The sequence below is a fragment of the Petaurus breviceps genome, unplaced genomic scaffold (genome assembly GCF_028583685.1).
Source record: "Petaurus breviceps papuanus isolate PSGF00001 unplaced genomic scaffold, PetGlider_PUasm1.0 186, whole genome shotgun sequence".
Classification (NCBI taxonomy): domain Eukaryota; kingdom Metazoa; phylum Chordata; class Mammalia; order Diprotodontia; family Petauridae; genus Petaurus; species Petaurus breviceps.
The window spans coordinates 18,354,713-18,373,045 of record NW_027185798.1 but is presented as its reverse complement, the minus strand read 5'-3'; the positions used below and the strand labels follow the sequence as shown (position 1 = coordinate 18,373,045).

Genomic DNA, 18,333 nt, shown 5'->3' with positions numbered 1-18,333 from the left:
TGCTTTGTCTCCCTCTGTCCTGGGCGGTGGGCTCTGTGGTTCCAGCGGGGCTTCTGGCTTTTCAGGCTGGGACCACGGAAGCCCAGCACTAGCCTGCATTTCACAATAACCTGGGGAACCTTTCTGCCACAGGGTGGGCTGCCCTCCTACCCTGCCCCTCCTTTTTAACCCAGCTTAAAGGCACCTTGAAGTATTTAAAGGGCTTTCCTGAGGCAGAGGGGTCAGACTTACTCTCTTTGGTACTTGGGGCAGACCCAGGAGCAAAGAGGAAAATTTAAGTTTGATAACAGAGGGCTGTTCATAGGGAGAATGATTTGCCTTGAAAGGTGGAGGGTTTCCCCAATTCAATCCAATAACCATTTATTAAGTGCCTACTATGTGCAAGGACTAAATTAGGCACTGGGAATACGAAGGGAAAATGAAGAACAGTCCCCTCCCCTCCTTACCTGGGAAGTTTCAGCTAAAGGCTGAGTTATCATGGATGATGAGGGAATGAGGAGGAAAAGGAGGAAAAAGGACAAGGGCTGGTCCTGATAGGCCTTCCTCTGAGGTATGGATTGGGCCACTTCTGAAATTCTGTGATAAGGGTTCACAGGTATTCCAACAACACTCTGAGGTTAGGAAATGCTCCAGTCTGGCAGCTCCCTCTAGCACTATGACCTTGAAGAGTTCTCTACCCCAATGGAATTACAGGCCCAGCCCAAACAAACAAATCTTATTGACCTTTATATATTATAAATTTTGTGTGGAAGAGGGCCTGAATGTTGTTTTCCCCATTTTACAGGTAAAGAAACAGGTTCCCCAAGGTTAAGTGACTTGCCCAAGGCCTTGTGATTGTAATAGCTACCGTTTATATAGCAGTTTCAAAATACTTTCTATTCTTGTTGTTCAGTCATGTCTGACTCTTCACGACCCCATCTGGGGCTTTCTTGGCAGAGGTACTGCAGTGGTTTGTCATTTCCTTCTCCATCTCATTTTACAAATGAGAAACCAAGGCAAAGAGGGTTAAGTGACTTGTCTAGGGTCATACAGCTAGCTGGACTTGAACTTGGGTCTTCCTGACTCCAGGCCCAATGCTCTGTCCACGGTGCCACTTACCTGCCCCACTTTCTATATACCTTCCCTTATTGGAACTTTCTAGTTACTTTATGAGGTAGGGGCTATCATTATTTCCTTTTTACAGATGGGGCAACTGAGACTTGGAGAGGTGATCTGCCTGCTTGTTTGGGGCGAGATTTGAATCTAGCACTCCCTAACTTCATGTTTAGCATACTAAGCACTATCCCTTCCCCCACAGCTAGTAAGGAACAGAGCTGGAACTCCAACTTAGGCATGTGGAATCTGAGACCAGGGACCATTTTACTATATCATACCCAGGATCCCTGAGCTGGACAGAAGCCCAAGTGCCCCGTAATAGTTTCAGCTCATGTAGGACAGTCCCTTCCTCCCTTCCCTAATATCCACCCATGTGAATTTGCCATGGTCCATTTGCCTGCCTGTGGCTCAGGTCCAGATTCCTTCAATGTTTATTAAGCATGGATTGCATGCAACCACACACTTGAAGCTTAGGTAAGACACCGCCCCTGCCCTTACACCCCTGACAGTGCTTAAGTGAATATGACCACACCAATTACTACCATACACAATACTGCCCAGCAATCAGAGCTCGGTGGTCTTCATGGAGGAGGTGGCAGTGGGGTTGGGCTTGGGGACGCTACATCAGGGAGGTGGGTTTGGTTCCTAATGGGGCCAAAGGTAGCAAGTGGAAGGATATCGTAGATACAGAGAAGTCAGGAGGAACAGCAGGGCTGGGGAAAGAAGAGCCAGATACACAAGGGGAGGGATTTTTCCCTAAAAGAATTCTTCACTCACAAAAGAGATGCCCAAGAGTCTGTTCAAAAGTTGAAAAGCTTGGTAAGTCCACATGTAAGAGAGGAGTCCATTTCCAAACAGTCTTCCAGGAACACATTTCTCATGTCAAGTAGCCAGGAGAGAATTCCTTGGGTCTTTTTGGGGACTAATGGAGCTTAGAAGAAAACAGGCATCAGTCCTGGCCCAGGAGGCAGAACAGGCTGAGAGTTGGTCCTGAGCACTTCAGAAGGGCCCATGGCACATAAAAGACTTGCTGCAACAGGGCCAACAGTTGGGAAAACAGACATTCTGCTTTTTTGCAAACTTGTCCTGCCACTCGCAGGGCCTCTGGTGGGCTCAGGGACCCCTGGGCAGTCTGAGGACATCTACAGATCCCTTGGAAGACTCCATTCATTAGGGAAGGAAATGCTTGATTGCAGAGATGTGAAAAGAAAGGGGTCAATTTTTCTTATCCAAGCTCCCAGCCTCCCCTGAAATCTAAGCTCAGACCTCTTGGGGTAGTATGGACCCCAAGCAGGTCTAATTCCCTGACAATGGCGCCCCACTCATCACCCAGGTCTACTTGGACATGGCCCGAACTGTCCACATCAAAATGGTGGGTAACTGGCCTTCCCCAGTTGCCAGTGGCTTTCTCACAAGCAGAATTTCCCAGCTCTTGAGTTGTTTGTTAGCTCTCTGGGTGGGCTGAGGGCTGCACCATCCTCATGTAGATAGGTGGGATCATCAGCATCAGTCTCAGTAGCCTGGGTCTGAAGCCACAGTTGACCCTTGTGATTATTCCTTCCTTGCTGGATACTCATACAGTGAGCCTGGGCTTGGGGTGTTCTGCCTTTCGAGGAATGACTGAGATGCCCTTTTCAATGTCACTTCCAAGCTGGGAAATTTACAAAAGAGGCCCAAGTATTATGAAATCATGACGGCATATCCTGTTCTGCTGGTTTGCTCAGAAGGCTGAGTTAGGGAACAGAATGGAAACTAGAAAGAAGAAACTGAAAAAATGGCTTAAGACAAATTTGGAGTTGTCAAATGGTCCATCCCCCGAGTAAACTGACTCCCTCTCCCTCCCACCAGTGAATAGAATGTGTATGTGAAGCCCTATGTTACTTGTTAGAGAGAAGAGACCACATCAACTCCATGTTTTCTTATAATGAACTTTTTGTTCTTAATGACACCATCACCATTAGTTGAGGCCCCTTGAGGGGCATATACAGCATCATGTGACCACTGGAAACAACAGGCATGTTCCACTGAAGCCGACTCTTAACAATTTAGTGGGCTGGACCCTGGCCACGAGTCCAGAGGCTCAGACCTAGGGAAAGGAATGCAGCGTTTCTAGACCTCTGTCTTCAGTCCTCTCAGGCGGTCAGTTCTTAGTCTGGGACATTTTCTTGCTTCAGGGAACAGTACTCAGAATAATGGTAACCTTTGAAAGCCCATCTCTTTCACTGAAGTAATTTTGGAGTAACCCATCCCCTGCCCCTTCCCCATATCACATACCTGGCATGGCATTTCCCTGAAGCCATTTATTTTTTTCTTAAGGGTTTGATGCTTTTTAAAAATCTCAGCCATTTCTCAATACTGGACCTAGCCCAACTTGTAACAGAGAAGTTCAATGAAGTAAGCAAATGGATATATTGGCCCCTCTAACAACGTATGCCCCATTCTGCACCTGTGGTTCTCCAACTCTTTGCCAAGCAGAGGGAAGTTCATTCTTGGAAGCTGTGCCTGGTCACTGATGTCATTCACTGAGGTTTTCTTTTACATTATGATGGTCTGTGGGTAAACTGATTCCTTGGTTTGCTTACTTCACTCTGCATCACTCCGAAGAAGCCTCCCCAAGTGGCTAGGAATTCAGCCTGGTTGTCATTTCTTACCATTTAGTTACAGATAGAATTCATTCAGCCATTCTCCAGCTGATAAACACCCACTGGCTATCCGGTTTTCTGCCACCAAAAAATCCTGTGCTAGAAAAAGTTCTGTGTACCTAAGCCTCCTTGGGACTGATGCCAGCAGTGGGGCTGCTAGGCCCAAGGGTATAGATGGTTTAGTGACTTTTTGGCCACAGTTCCACACTGTTTCAAGGGCCTCATTCTCCACCAGCAATGTGATGACATGTTTGCTTACATTTCCTGGAGGTGTCAAGGTGCCACAGGCAGCTGCTGCCGGCCCGTCCCTATGCTGTGGGCCCCGCAGGGAGGCCTGGTAACTCCAGCAAGCAGGCTTTCATCTGCTGTAATTCTTGCACCTGCTCATTCTCAGGGCCGTAGTGTATGGACAGAACCTTCTCTGCCTTCTCTATTGCACTCATTGCTTCGGTGACTGCAAACCTGGACCAAAAGAGGCAAGCAGAGGTGACCCCGTCTACCATGTGACTGAGCAGGACCTTGTATAACTGGCTCTGGGGTGGACATGCCTGTCCACTGCGTTTGTGCAGCTTCTAGTTTGGGGCAGGGGCTGACATGGACGGTCCAGTGTGTGGAATTCTGAGGAAGCTAGGAATGTCACAGAACCCGAAGCACCTTCCTCCAGGGAACCCAAAGTTGCTGCTGACTGACTGCAAGCTCAACTTTTACTACTCCTCTTTTTTTTTGGAGGGGGGAGGGCAGGACAATTGGGGTTACGTGACTTGCCCAAAGTCACAACTCCTCCTTCATGGTAGCAGAAGATGGACTCTCTCCATGTTCCCTCCCCACTCCTTAAGAAGCTGAGGTCCTATGACTGTCCCGGTTTAAGAGCTCCTTCCACCTATGCTACTGAAGCCCATCTCTAAATCAGTCTTAGCTGTCAGAGGCTCAGGGGAATTCGAGATGGAGCCAGGTCACATAACAGCCAGTGTCCGAGGCTGGATGTGAACTTTGCCTCTCAAAAGCAGCATAGGAACCTCCCTTACCAACACTATCTTCTTTTTTTTTTTTGGGGGGGGCGGAGCTGTTCAGAAATGCTAAAATCAGGGTTTCGCAAAGAAGACAGAGAGAAGAGGAAGTAGAACGTATAGTTAACACCACCCTTAGAAGAAAGGGTGGGTGCAAGGAAGAAGGGAGTCAGAAGACAGCCAAGTCCAAGGCTGCTGAGAAATGAAAGGAAGGAAGGAAGGTGTGGGCTGTTTTCCATTCTGCCTTTGTGTCCCTGGTGCCTCGCACAGAGCAGGCATTTAATATATGCCCACAGGGTTGGACTGGAGGCACTAACCAGGAAAGGTTGGCAGTAGGTGGGAATGCCATATTCTGTTTGGGGAGCATAATTTGGATCTCCAAGTACACGGTCATCTCTCTCAGCATGGTGCATAAATGTTCTCATTATGTCAGAAAGGGAGACACTTCAATTGTCCCCTGAAGAGGAAATCAGAAAGCTACTGAGAAATTCAAACTACCAGAAAGAACTTAGTGAAGCTTCTGGGATGGGGAAAAGAAAAAAAGTGAGTCTGGCTAAAGGCATGCCCAGGTGCGTGTGTGGGCGGAGGGCTGGGGCGATGCCTGAGGAGCCTTACCCATTGAAAAGAACCTGGGCCAACTTGAAAAGCTCGTGGCCTATCTCCACACTGGCTGGTCCATGCTGGGCCTCCACCACCTGAAGACTCTTTTGCAAGTGGGCTGCAGATTTGGGCCAATTCCCTGTCAGGAAACACAACCTGATTCCAGGAAGAGAACCACACTCACTCTATTATAGCAAAGACTTCTCAGAGGGAGGGTGGGTGAGAGTGAACTAAAGGGAAAGAAGGTCTGAGTTTAAGGGAGACACTCACTAAGACTAAATCAGTAGACAGTTAAGCCAAGACAAAACAAAATGACCCACCCCCTTTTCCTGGGGGAAATGACCTACCGAGGCTGGCATATGCCTGGGCCAAGTGGTCCTCAATCTCTCCCATAAACATGTGCTCTGAGGTTAAGAAGTTCTCAGCCTCCTGCTGGCACCCCAACAAAAGCTGGACAGCTCGAGCTATCAATGCAAACAAAAACAGGGCAGCAGAAGCTAAGGACCCAAGCTCTATAGAGGCTGGCTGGGCAAGCAAGTGAGGAGTCTCCTACTTTCTCAACTAAGTACTATGTTCTCTATTGGGACCGATCAGCCACAGGCAGTGGTTCTACTCCAGAGTCCAGTGGACTCCTACCAACTCCTACCAAGCTTCTCGATGCCATGCTGCCTGCAGGGTCCAATAGGCCATGGTTTCTTTAGAACTCAAATGCCCATGCCCTACTGCCCTCTGGAAACATCCAACCCTGTAGGGGACACAACCACACTTCTGTTGAGTCAATGAGGTCTTGGGATTAAAAAAAAATGGGAATGACGCATGGGCCCACACATCAGAGAAAACTGTTCTGTCACTGGGAGGGACGCCAGCCTGGCTGTATGAGCCATTCCATGAGCTTCAAATTGATAAATTGATAAAGCTGGTGCTGGTCTTCGTGGGTGACACAGCCACCTTGTGGCTGACATAGGGATAATCCCATTAAATTCAGTAAACACTGAGCCCCTGGGTGTGAACCAAAGTGGTGGGGGGAGGGGAGAGGGGCTCTCACCTGTTTCACCACCTCTGAGCAGCTCCAAGGCCACCTCCACCCGATGCTGAAGGTCTTGTAACTGGCCCACCAGGTGAGTTCTGCTTACCACGGCCATGCAGGCTCTACTGCAGCGAAGAGTGTCATCCCCCTGGGGAAGGCAGCTTGACTCACCCTTATTTCTGTCCTACTGCAGCAGCCCAATGTAGATAGTCAGCCAATGGGGGGGGGGAGGGGGAGGGCAGCTGCTGTCAATTCTACTCAATTCAACCATTTAGCATTTAGGCACCTGGCTAGGAAGGACAGATACAGAGACACACAAGGAAAGGGGCTTACACTCTATAAGCTGCCAGTGGCCTTTCGCATCAGAGGATGCCTCTGAGGTTCTTGGCCCTGCAGGGGATAGAGAAGAGCTTGTCTTCACATCATGCCCAAAGCCTGGCTGAGTTTGGTGAGAGTGCTGCTCCAGAGTGAAACAAGCTGTCTTGGAAGGCTGTTTCTAGAATCTGTTCTTTGGTCCACTCATTCTTTAGGATTATCTAGTTTCCAATCATTTTTTAGTCTATGCTTCCAAGGCCTTTTACTGAATATAATTTTTATTGCATTATAGTCTGAAAAGGGTATATTAATGTTTCTACTTTTCTACATTTGTTTGTGAGATTTTTTTAATGCCTTAATACATGGTAAATTTTTTTGAAGGTGCCATATACAGCTGAGAAAAAGGTATATTCCTTTCTATTCCCATTCAATTTTCTCCAATTCTCTATCATATCTAATTTGTCTACAATCCTCTTCATCTCCTTAACAGGCTGTCTAGGAAAGGAATGACTTACTCTTTGAAGGAGGTATTCAAGTAGATCCTAAGTGAACACTGGTTGGAGATGCTATGGATTCTTGTTGAGGTAGGAATTGGATGATGGAGACACTGGGGTTCAGGAGAAAGAGTGTTGGATATGGAGAGAGAGACCTTATGTTTGAGTTATGTTTTTTTAACATTTATTTCTTCTTTTTCATAGTTTTTTTTTTTTGAATTATGTTTTAACCACTTATAATCAATGTAGCCATGGGTAGGCTTCTTAACTCCTCTGTGTCTTAGGTATCCTCGTTTATAAAATGAGGCTGGGCTAGATAGCCTCTCAAGTTCCTTCCAAATCTAAAGTTCTAATTCACAAAGGAGGCTGAGTCTCTGACTCCCTTCCAGCTGTGACTGTCTGCATAGCTCTTTTAAGGACAGTCCAAGGTGGATACCACTTGCGGATGGCCTTTTTGAACAGATTATTATAGCACAAACCAGCTATTCCTTTCAATCGCCTCAGGCTCTTTTTGTCTCAGTTCCTAAACTCTGCACCAGTTTTTTTGTTTTTCAAAATGGGCAGGTGACAGACTGAATATCAATAGAAAGCAGAGCCACTTTTAGGTAAGTAGGGTGAATGTGGGGTGGGCTCCTGTCTGATAGTTTTCAAATACTCCATAAGATGACAGGGCTTGGAGACGGAAGAGACTTCAGAGGCCATCCAGTTCAGTCCTCTCTTAGGCAGGGGATAAGGCAACAGAGCCAGGTTTAGAACCCAGGTCCTTTGATTCCAAATCCACTACCTTTCTCATTATACTTTACCAATCAGTGTCTTGCCTTCTCTAAGGCACCTACCAATAAGCCGGATGAACCAAGGAGGGGAAAAAAACCTTATGTTGTGCCCTTGGGCAGGGTTGTGGAGTGAATGCCAGATCTGGAGGCAGGAGAGCCCTGAGTAACTGGCCCACCTCTGAGAGCCTTTAGCTGTGTGAGCACAGGAAAGCCTCTTTCTGAACTTCCTTTCTTCATCTGTAAAACAAGCCATGATTGTGCCTATGGGAAAGCCTCTCATGGTTTGTTGTGAGGGTTAATAAGAATGTATGTGAAGGACTTTGTAAACCTTAATGCACTATGTATCAGTTATTTATTGTTAATACTAGAGGGAGAATCTGGGTGGGGGGTGTGGAGAGCGTCACCTTGAAAGCCAGGGAACGCTTTCCTCCCAAGAACTCAAGCCATGGCCTGGAGCAGAGAGCAGTATGAAAGACACAGACCCAAGGAGGAGTAAAGGTACCTGAAGAGCCGCCTTACAGGTGGGGCAACTGAAACCACTGTGTCTGGGTGTTGTGCTGGCCCGATGTGCCTCCTCATCCTGACAAGCCTGGCAGCAGCAGTCAAAGAAATACTGAGATCTCAGCTTCTGCTGCCTTGTGGCAACGTCCATGCGGCTCTCATGAGGTCCTGTTGTGAGACACAACCAAGGAGGGATGTGAAAGGGAGGGGAAAGGCTGGAGCACACTCACCCCAGCCCAGCAGGTGGTCTATAACAACTCTGCAGAAACCAATAGCCAAACACAGGGGATGGAGGCAGCAGAAAGCAGGAGGGGCACTTTCAGAAAAGGCACTTGGTAAGAAATATGCAGGGGATGTATGTGGGCAGGGTATAGGGTAGCTGGGTGATGAGGGGGCCTCTCTGTTTAGAGCTCAGACCCTTCCTCCTTGAAATACAGAAAGGAGAGGGCCTCTGGGGTAGCTCACCATAACAGTGGAGGATCTCCTGCCCGCATGCAATATGTCGTGATGCCTGGATGGTGCCCATGGAGCCCTTGAAGGCCAGGCTGGTGTTGGGGTTGCATGAGTGGTTCAGCAGGCTGATGACAGGGAAGAAGCCTGTGGCTAGGCGGGTCTGCCTTTGCTCTGTCACGAGGTCCCCATCAGATCCTGAAAGTGTCCAAGGAAAAGTGACAACCACATCAGGACACCAGTTCTAGCCCAGCTACCCATTTCTCAGAAGATGGAGATAGGAAACTGGGCCTTTAGCCCGTCTGACTCATGACTTTATAAGCGGATCCAGTATAAATAGGAGGGAACATGACTCACAGCATTCTCTTGTCCCCAGGAGGCAAAGGGAATGAACACATTTAAAGCAAAAGTCCCCTGGAATCTTGGAAGCCTAATCATTCTTTCTCATTATCATGAAGAGGAACCCAAAGATTAAAATATCTTAAATAATAATCAAAAAGGAATTATCAGCAGGGAAGCTTCCTGCCTGGTGGTATGAAGATGTTCATGAGGGTACAGAGACCAGAGCAACTGTCAGGATTATTTCCCAGAGATGTTCCAGATCATTGTTAAGGCGAATGCTTTGATTTATCAGACATTTGTTGGCTAATTTAACAAGTGTCCTAGCCGCTGTCCGAGTACATTTTTTTATGTGTATGGGTTAAATAGATGAAAGAATCCCAAGTCTTTTGCAGAAGTTCAGAGTAATAAGGGACCTCAGAAAAGAAACCATCTAGTTCAGGGGTGGAGAGCCTGTGGCCTCACATGTGACCTTAAGGACACTGGTTCCCACCCCTGATCTAGTCCAGTACGTCCCTGGCCCCAAATTCCTTCTAGACCCTCACAAACACGGCCATCTGGTCTCCACTGGACACCCAGAAATGAAGAAGCCCACCATCTCCCACATGACCCACTCTCCTTCCAGATAGCACTAATTGTGAGGAATGCTTTCCTTCTAGAAGGCCCAACTCTGCCTTTAACTTCCACCCACTGCTCTTAATCCTGGCCCACTTTGAGCCAAGGGGAACAAGGCTATTTCTCCTGATAGCCCTTCAAATATCTGAAGATCCGAAATGAATTCCTCCTAATTTTTCTCCCCTCCAGGCTTCCAGCATCTGGTTCTTTTGTCAGGTCCTTACACACCATGGTTTTGAGTTCCCACGCCATCCTGGCTGACCCTTCCTAGCCTCTCTCTATCTCGTGATGGCCTTCAGTGAACAGAACCCAGTACTCCAGAGGGGGTCTGCCCCGGCAGAGCACGGTAACACTATTGCCCCCTTCACATCACACTACTGGTTTAGGTGGTGCTTGCAGTCAATTAAGACCCTGAGATCTTCTTCACACAAGCTGCCTTCCTGTCTAGACATCCTGCCCCTGGGAAACTGGTTCTTTGAAACCCAGTGGAGGGCTTTACTCTGACTCCTATACATTTCATTTAATTAGACCTGACTTATTGTTCGAGTCTGTCACAGTCAGGTGGGATCCTGATTCTGTCATTCAACGTGTTTGATCGCCTCTCCTACTTTATGTCGTCTACAGTTTTGACAAGCATGCTCTCCATACCTTCATCAGTGATAAAAATGTTGAACAGTAGAGGGCTAAGTATAGATCTGCTCAGCACATCCTTGAGACATCTCCCTCTAAGTGAACGGCAAGGCGACTGGGTTTACTCATTCAGTCTGTTTCAAAAGCTCCCAGGTTCTGTGTGTCTACCCAATATCTTGCTGGGAAATCAGTTTAACATCAGTTCTCCCTGATAGAAATCTTAGTCCTCATGTTAGTTTAAACATCAAAGTGTCTCAGCTATCTTTTCACTCACCTGAAGGTCATTTCTCTGGCAAAATGACTATCCAGAAGAACACAGACAACAAAGACAGAGACTCATGAGTATCTACAACAGATGTGGCAAATGCTAACGAGTGAGCTCATGTTCTTTCCTCACAGGAGAGCCCTTTGGTGCCAAGGTCTGAAACCTCTGTCCCTTATGCTGTGCCTCAGTGATCACGGGAAGAAGCCTTTAATTTTTTCTGAGACCCAGGCTACTGGACATCATGAAATAAATGCTGCCATGCCACAAAGAATGGAGCTTGCTGGCATTAAAAATGTTTATTTACAAAAAGTAATAGTCAAAAGTGTCCCTGGTTGGTGTATTCTAGATGACCACCTACTAACTTGTCCCTCACTATTCTGGATTTGTCTTCAGGCCCTCATTCCAAAACTGTTTACTCTTATTTTAGACAAAATGCTAACAAGTTTGTTTAAACTCTTTTCCCAGGTCAGTGCACATAAAAGCAGCAAATTAGTGGGAGGGGAATAGTTGCTTAAGGCAGGCATGCTTTAACAGCAAGATGTGCCAGCTAACTGAGAAAGAGGAAAGAGAAAAATTCTAATCGATACTAGAACTTAAAAAGGTCACAGTCGTCTGGGGTCAGATGGAGCAGGAGTCCTGCTCAAGGTGGGCAGATATTTTCAGCAGTTACTTTATAGTAACGTCTCACTTATCAGAGGTCAGTTATCTAGTAACTTCAATTATCAGAATCCAGCTGGGGGCCAGGATCATCGGAAGGCAAACGGCCCAGAGGGCACTGCTGGTATTACCTGACAGTACATTAACGGATGTGCATAAAGCTGACTCCCAGTCATCAAGAAAAGGTTACATCTTGTTCAGTTTCCTCTGCTTAAACAGCCAGAAGAGAGTGCACATTGGAAAGATTTCTGTCCCCAGCGGTTGGTTCTGAGTGAGGCCTCTCTCACCTAAGAGAGAGGGCAGGGCCCACAGCTGGTTCCACTAGTCGGGGGTCATGGGAAGACACAGGTGAGTGTAATTCCCAGAGACTTCAAATAATGCATTTTACTGGAAATGTCCCACTAATTTTGAGCCTAGGGTGTCGAATAAGCATCAACATGACTGCTGGGAGTTTTATCTCCTCTCCTTATCCCTGGAAGTGCTAATGAGCTGAGGAAATGCTCCCAGGCAGGCAGCACCAGTGCCCAGTCTGGAGGATCAGCCTCTGAAGAATTCCAAGTGGACCAGCCTACTTCTCAGCTAGTGATAGTTGACAATTGACAGGAAAACAGTTGCTAAAATTTTCCCTAAAAACATCACACTCCAGTCAGATATCAGCTTTGCAAATTATTTATGGATTCTCCCCAACAGGAGTGGGCTCAGGAACAGAAATGAGTGTCAGTTGGGTGTGTCTCTGATAGGGTTCCAAAAAACGTGATTTACAAATTACCCATCATCTTGCTTTTGACTGAGTCACACTCTCTTCAGTCAGAGCACAGCAGGGCAGGGAATGGCAAGGTGGGCCAAAGTCAGGAGGCCCAAGGTAACTTCTAGGCTGTGACCTGGGTCTCTTCATCTTTCTGGGCCTCAGTTTCCTCCTCTGTAAAATGGGCATAAGGATATTTACCTAGTTGTCTGTGAGGGAAGCATTTTGTAAAGTATAAAGGGTTGCATCAGAGGGGGCTATTGTAGTATGGATGGGAAAAGGTAGAAATGCTTGTGGACAGAACACAGGAACCTTCCTTTAAGAAATTTACATGAAAATGGGAACTTAATATAAAAAAGAAATTGAGGGAGGAGTGATTTCTTCACTTTTCCAAAGGTAGTGGACCCTGTAGAAGCTGAGGGAGGGGGGAGGCAGGAGGGAGAAGGAGAGAACCTGCAGAGACCCTGCTCTCCAAGAGAGGCTGGGCATTGGGGAGGGGCAGGGAGACTGTGAGGGGGAGGGAAGGAGGTGGGCAGAGCTGCATGTTCACAGGAAGAGCTCTCTAAGAATCTAAGAGAAGAGCAGAGGGAAGATGCAGGAGAGATTATTCTCACCTGAGGGGGCAGGAAAGCCTTCAGATAGGAGGACATGGAGGTGGGGGGAGGGAGGAGGGAGACAGAAAACATTTTTGTCTGGCAAAGATAAAGACTACGTAAAAAAGAAGATGAGGAAGAGGCCCCCAAGTTGGGCCTACAGGGAAGGCAGGGACAGGGGGTCATTCTAAGCACAGAAGATGGAATAAGCCAAGGCAAGGAGATGGGGGGACAGGGTGGGATGAGAACAGGGTCCTTCAGTTTGGCTGGAATAAAGAAAGAACTGGAGAGAAGGACCAAAACAAACCATTAAGGGCTTTAAACGTCAGGGTCAGGAATTTATTCTTTCGCCAACATGGAGAGCCACTGAAAGTTTCTAAAGAGAGAAATGACATTATCAGAGAATATATTTAATTATATAATTCTGTTATAGAATTATCAGAGTGCAATCATAATTATGACTGTGAATGTGTCATAATCATGTAACTATCACAGAGGGGTCAAGATGGTAATTTCGGTGGCGTGGGATATGGGAAAAAATTGGATTTGGAGGGACTGCCTGGGAGGCAGTTTCAAGAGTTCAGGAGATCCAGGTGGTGGTTGTGAGAGGGGGCAGATGGGTGAGAGCAACAGTGTGGATGGAGAATCAACAAAACTTGATGACTTTTGGCTGTGGGAGGTAAGGGAAAGGATGAGTGGGAGGTTTCCCTGGTACCATGGAACGAATGCTGGTTTTGGAATCGGAGGATCCAGGTTCAAACCCTGGTACTAATTGTTACCTGTCCCTTCCCCCTTTTGGGACTTAGTTTCCCCATCTGCAAAATGAGTGGGTAGGCCTAGATGTCCTCTGGGGACGTCTCAGGCTCTAATCTAGGCCCCTATAGTTCAGAGAGGCAGCTTGACAAAGAAGCTGGAGGGCTTGTCTGGGAATTAGAAACAAATGTGGTCATGTCCTGCCTTGGGTATTTCTACAGCAGTGAGACCATAGGCCAATCATGCAGCTTGACTCAGGTTTGCCATCTGTAAAATGGGGCTAATACCATTGGCTACATCTGTCTCATAGAGTTGTTGGGAAAACCAGATGAGCTAATATTGGCAATGTAAAGGCCTTGACAAACTTTAAATTGATACATCAAGTGCTGGTTGTTCTCACTGGTGGCCTTTCAAGCAAGCCCTCTACTGACTTTGAGAAAAGATTCAACTGGTAGAATACAGGGCTTAGAAGGCAGACATGGAAGGCAAAGAGAGAATTCAAGCTATAGACTGCCTCCTTGGTCACGGGTAAGGAAATCGGAGTGGGGGGAATCCCATAGAGCTGGGACCTCTTCTTGGAGCCACAAAAGGCTGGAAAGTTTGTAGGGGTCTTTGAGAGAGGTGCCCAGAAAAGTGACCTTCCCAAGGTCATTCTGCTGGTTGGTGGCTGCAGAGACCCTCCATCCAAGCCTGCTGCCTCCCAACACATACATGTCTTAGCCCCAGGCCAGGGACTTTTCCTGAGACATCTCTTCAAAAATTTCAGGAACAGGACTTTTGCAAATAGAACAACAAATGCCTCTAAGGTTCTTTGTCAAAGTCTCTCTCTTATTTAACACTTTAATCCTCCTTCTGTGTTACTAATGACACAGCTGCTAATGAAATTCAATGAGAACACTAAATTGGGAGGTGTTGGAGCCCCAGCGAAATAATAAAAAGGGATAAAACCAAGATTAGAAATATGGGCAGATTAAAACCAAATTAGATTTAATTAGAAAATGCAAGTGAATATACCAAAGAAAAAAATAAACTTCTGAAAGTCTATCCAGTGGCTGCTGCTTGGAAAACAGAGATGGTCCAGGAAGGCAAGAAGGGGCTGAGAAGAAACAGACCAGGAGGCAGCACCAGAGGGCAGGCCAGGCTGGGAAAGTCTGGATGCTCACCTGGCTGGGATGTTAGGCGAGACACCTCCGAACACCACTGTCTACACTCCCAAAGCCCACTCTGCCAGGTAAAACCATTTTACATATGAGGAAACTGAGGCCAAGAGAAGTGGACCAACTTGCTTATGGTCACACACGTAGGTAGGACTGGAACCCAGATCTTCCTGAATCAGGTCCAGTACTCTACCCACTAACCCACAGGAGCTTTACTCTAATTCCAACAAAAAGTTCCCTTCTATTAGTGATGTATTGTTGCAGACTCCTCTGATCCCTTTCGAAAGGTTTTCACAATGTCCCTAATTTCCTCAGATCCTGCTCAAGCCCCACCCTGAAGCCCTTCTCAACCTCCACCCAAGCCGAGTCTATTTGCTCAACCCCTTCCTACAGTGCTGGCTAGGCTGGATCCAGTGTGGAGAGAAAGCTCCTGGAAGGCAGGGCCACTCCACCTCTCTGGATGCCCAGGACCCAGCACACAGTGTGCCCAGAACACAGCATGTGCTGAAGCAGTTCTTGCTGACTGACTGGTTTGACTTGCTGGTTTGGGCTTCACAAGCACCCTGGGAGGTAGGTGAGGAGAAACATTCTTGTCTCGCTTTTATGGAAGATAGAAAGGTCCTTTGTTAAAGTTGAAGTCAGCAGAAGGAAGATGGTCTAGAGCTGGGTCAGCACCTACTAAATGCTCCTTCCTCCCTCCTGTCCACCTTTCTTCCCTCCCACTCTCCCTCCCTCCTTCTCTCCTGTCTTCTCTTCCTCCCTCCCTTCACATTGTTCTTTCCTTCTTTCTCCTTTCCCTCCCTTTCTTTCCTCCTTTCCCCTCTCTCTCCTTCCCTCCTCCCTCACTTCCTTCCATTTTTCTTTCCTTTCCTTCCACTCTCCCTTTTTTCTTCCTCACTTCCTTTACTGTCCTGAGCTCTTCCAAAATGCTTGGCTAACTCTTTCCTGGATGCTCCTTTAAGTCGACTTTCTTGTCAATCACTCTATTACAGATAAAGACCAAGGTACCAAAACAAAGGCCCCTGGAACATCCTGTTAACACACTTACCCGCCTCCTGGAGGGCAGTCACTCCCTGGGCATTACAGTGCAGCTGGAGCACATGTCTCAGCATGGCCACTGCCCAGATGCCAGACCCTGGTGACTGTTCTGTTGTCAAGGTTGCCTCCTGCTCAGAGGGCCCCTGACCCCACAGTGGGGAAGGCCAATAGACTTCTCCCAGCTTCTTGCACAAGGCCACGATGCTTAGGCCACAGAGAAACTTGTGCTCTGGGCTGCGCTTTTCAGTGTGGGGCATGAGGTGGAAGACAGCATAGTAAGAACTTTGATAACTGCCGTCCCTTTCGCACCCGGGAATTGGTGTCCCAGACACACCCCTATTTTGGTCCCTTTCTTCCAGGGTGGGCTGAACATTTGGTTTTTCCAGTGAAGGCTGGCCTTCAGGTACAGAAATGGCTTCAGAATTTACTGTTCCCTGAAACGTCTTTACAAGTTTGCCAACAAGCTCAAATCCAGCTATGAGGACCGTCCTCAGTGCCACGTGGCAAAAGACTCCTAAGGTGAGAAGCGTCCCTCCCAGGGAACACTCTGTCCTGTGATAGCGCTCCCAGGCCTGCTGCATACACTGCTGGCTGCAGTACCTGGCATAGCTGCACCCCTGACAGGGAATCGTAGCCACAACGGGATTCAAACAGCGGTGACAATGGTGGTCCCCTGGGGCAGCTCTGCTGTCTCGCTTGGCTTCTGGGCCAGGCCGCAGCCACAGTGTCTCTCCAGGATTGAGGACACTCACAAAAGCCTCCTCTTTCACTAGGAGTTCTCCTGGAAGAACATCCTCAGTAGCGATCAGGTAGCGGCCTCTGGAAGGGTCACTGCACAAGCTCACGGATGATGCTGCATTGGGAATATGCTTGTTCTTGGCCCTCAGGTTGGCCTCGTCCAAGGCATGTGCTGGAGTGCTGGGACGAGCCTTTGCAGGGCCCTTGTTCTCCTGCCCCCTTATCTTCAGATGGTGGAGCCTCCTCTGTAGGGCCTGGAGATTCGGCTGAGCTCCCATGCTCTGCTCCAGGTTGCGGATGACCAGGGCCGCCTCCTGTCGCCTGCCCAGGGCCAAGAGGCACTCAGCCTCACGCAGCATCAACTTGGGCTGTAATCTTTCTGGGTACCCGTGCATCTGGGCTCTCCTAATATCTTCAAGACAAGTCTAAAATTAGAGAGGAAATGGGAATGATTCCTGCTCTGTGGGGGGGCCACTGCACCTCTACAAATGCTTTATAGAGGAAACCTTGAATTCTCCCTGCGTTACCAAACCTGCCAGGACAACAGAACAGGACCTTCCTTTGGATAAACATGTCACATGAGGTAACTGCCTTACAGCAAACAAACAATCCTTGCAATGCGTGTGGGGAAGCCCTGCTCAAGAAGCTTCAGAAGCGCCTGTCGCCTCGAGGAGAAAAGCCAGCCTCCTCTGCTGGGCACAGTCTGGCTCCAGTCCTTCTCCCCTGGAGGATTACACACGATTTCCCCCAGGCACTGGGTGTTCTAGCCAATATTGTTGCCTGTACAGGACACTCCAAACCTGGCTCCCTCCCAGGCCCAGGAAGCTCTCTGTCCTCAGCTCTGAGAATCCCTCCTCCCTCCAGGTGGCCCAAGGTCCACCTCCCCTTTCTGGCCTCCCTCCGCCCTCCCCCTGCCCTTGTTAGTCTGCTTCGCCCTACCCACACGATCTGCACTGGCTTATCTATGAACAGGCTGGATCCTTCCCTGAGAACAGGGACAATCTCACTTTTGCATCTGTAGCTCTAGTATGGGATAGGGTGGTGGGGGAATAATAGGTGTTTAATAAATGATTGCTGATTGATTCTCTGAACCATGAGTTAATTTCTGCCCAAAGTAGATTAAAAAGAAAAAAAAGTGAAATCCATGTGTGACAATCTTGTCTGAGCTTATTTTTTCTTGCTTTCCCTCTAAGCCTGGCCGCTTCTCCACTGAACCCCCTTTTGTTACAAAGAAAGAGAGCCAAGCAAGGCTAACCCACAAAATGACTGTCGCAGCATGCTCCAACACACCTGTCTTCTTCCAAGCTGCCCATTTTGCTGATTTTAGAAACCCCAATTGCTTACCAGTAAGATAGTGTCCCTAATAGCATACTGGCAAAACTTTCTTTTTGGAGAAATAATCTGTTATGGGGAGTCCCCTGAACTGCCATTCAGCTTGGACAGTCTCTTACCCACTTCCAGTGGTTCTAGACTATCCAGAATCCATCATGTCACAAAGCGACTTAGATGACCCCCTACAATGAGGGCCCTGCCCCCAGCCTAGCCAGGCACTCATCTTTCCTTTGCCAGTGCTATGACAGAGGGCTGTCCACAGCAAGGCCTCTCCATCTTCCAGGGCCCTGGCTCCAGTGCCCAGAGCAGCCACAGCTCAGCTACATGCTATATGGGGATGACTAGAGCCACAGCAAATCCATGGGCTCAGAGATCTGAGCTGGAAGGGACACTGACAGCCATCTGAAGCTCCTCCTCCTCTGCCGCCTAGGCCCAGAGAGGTGAGGGGCACCCCCTCCATCCACGGACCTCGGTCTCTCAGCTGTCCCATGAGGACCCTCCAGCTCTCGGCTCTGGGCATTCTCTCTGGCTGCCCTCATGCCTGGGATGCTCTTCCTTTTCTGCTCC

General features: G+C 48.1%; 1 protein-coding gene and 2 long non-coding RNA genes across 4 annotated transcripts in view; 2 read left to right on the top strand and 1 right to left on the bottom strand.

The window, feature by feature from the left end:
- Positions 1–343: 343 nt before the first annotated feature.
- The window catches only part of SMYD4 (SET and MYND domain containing 4), a 29,185-nt gene continuing 11,195 nt past the window's right edge, over positions 344–18,333 (bottom strand). The window contains exons 5-11 of one of the 2 annotated variants that reach the window (XM_069089659.1): positions 15,707–16,859; positions 8,920–9,102; positions 8,456–8,622; positions 6,390–6,519; positions 5,692–5,808; positions 5,360–5,483; positions 344–4,199 (exon numbers count right to left, since the gene is read on the bottom strand). In XM_069089659.1, the coding sequence (XP_068945760.1) occupies positions 4,046–4,199; positions 5,360–5,483; positions 5,692–5,808; positions 6,390–6,519; positions 8,456–8,622; positions 8,920–9,102; positions 15,707–16,859 (2,028 nt within the window). In that variant the 3' untranslated portion in view covers positions 344–4,045. The remainder of the gene's footprint in view (positions 4,200–5,359; positions 5,484–5,691; positions 5,809–6,389; positions 6,520–8,455; positions 8,623–8,919; positions 9,103–15,706; positions 16,860–18,333) is intronic. The other variant, XM_069089660.1, reaches the window with a different exon arrangement.
- On the top strand, positions 8,631–11,001 carry LOC138162471 (uncharacterized). Its single transcript, XR_011168646.1, has 3 exons — positions 8,631–8,789; positions 10,048–10,204; positions 10,888–11,001. It is a non-coding gene; the product is annotated as an uncharacterized lncRNA (long non-coding RNA).
- On the top strand, positions 15,091–16,601 carry LOC138162470 (uncharacterized). Its single transcript, XR_011168645.1, has 3 exons — positions 15,091–15,228; positions 16,056–16,215; positions 16,470–16,601. It is a non-coding gene; the product is annotated as an uncharacterized lncRNA (long non-coding RNA).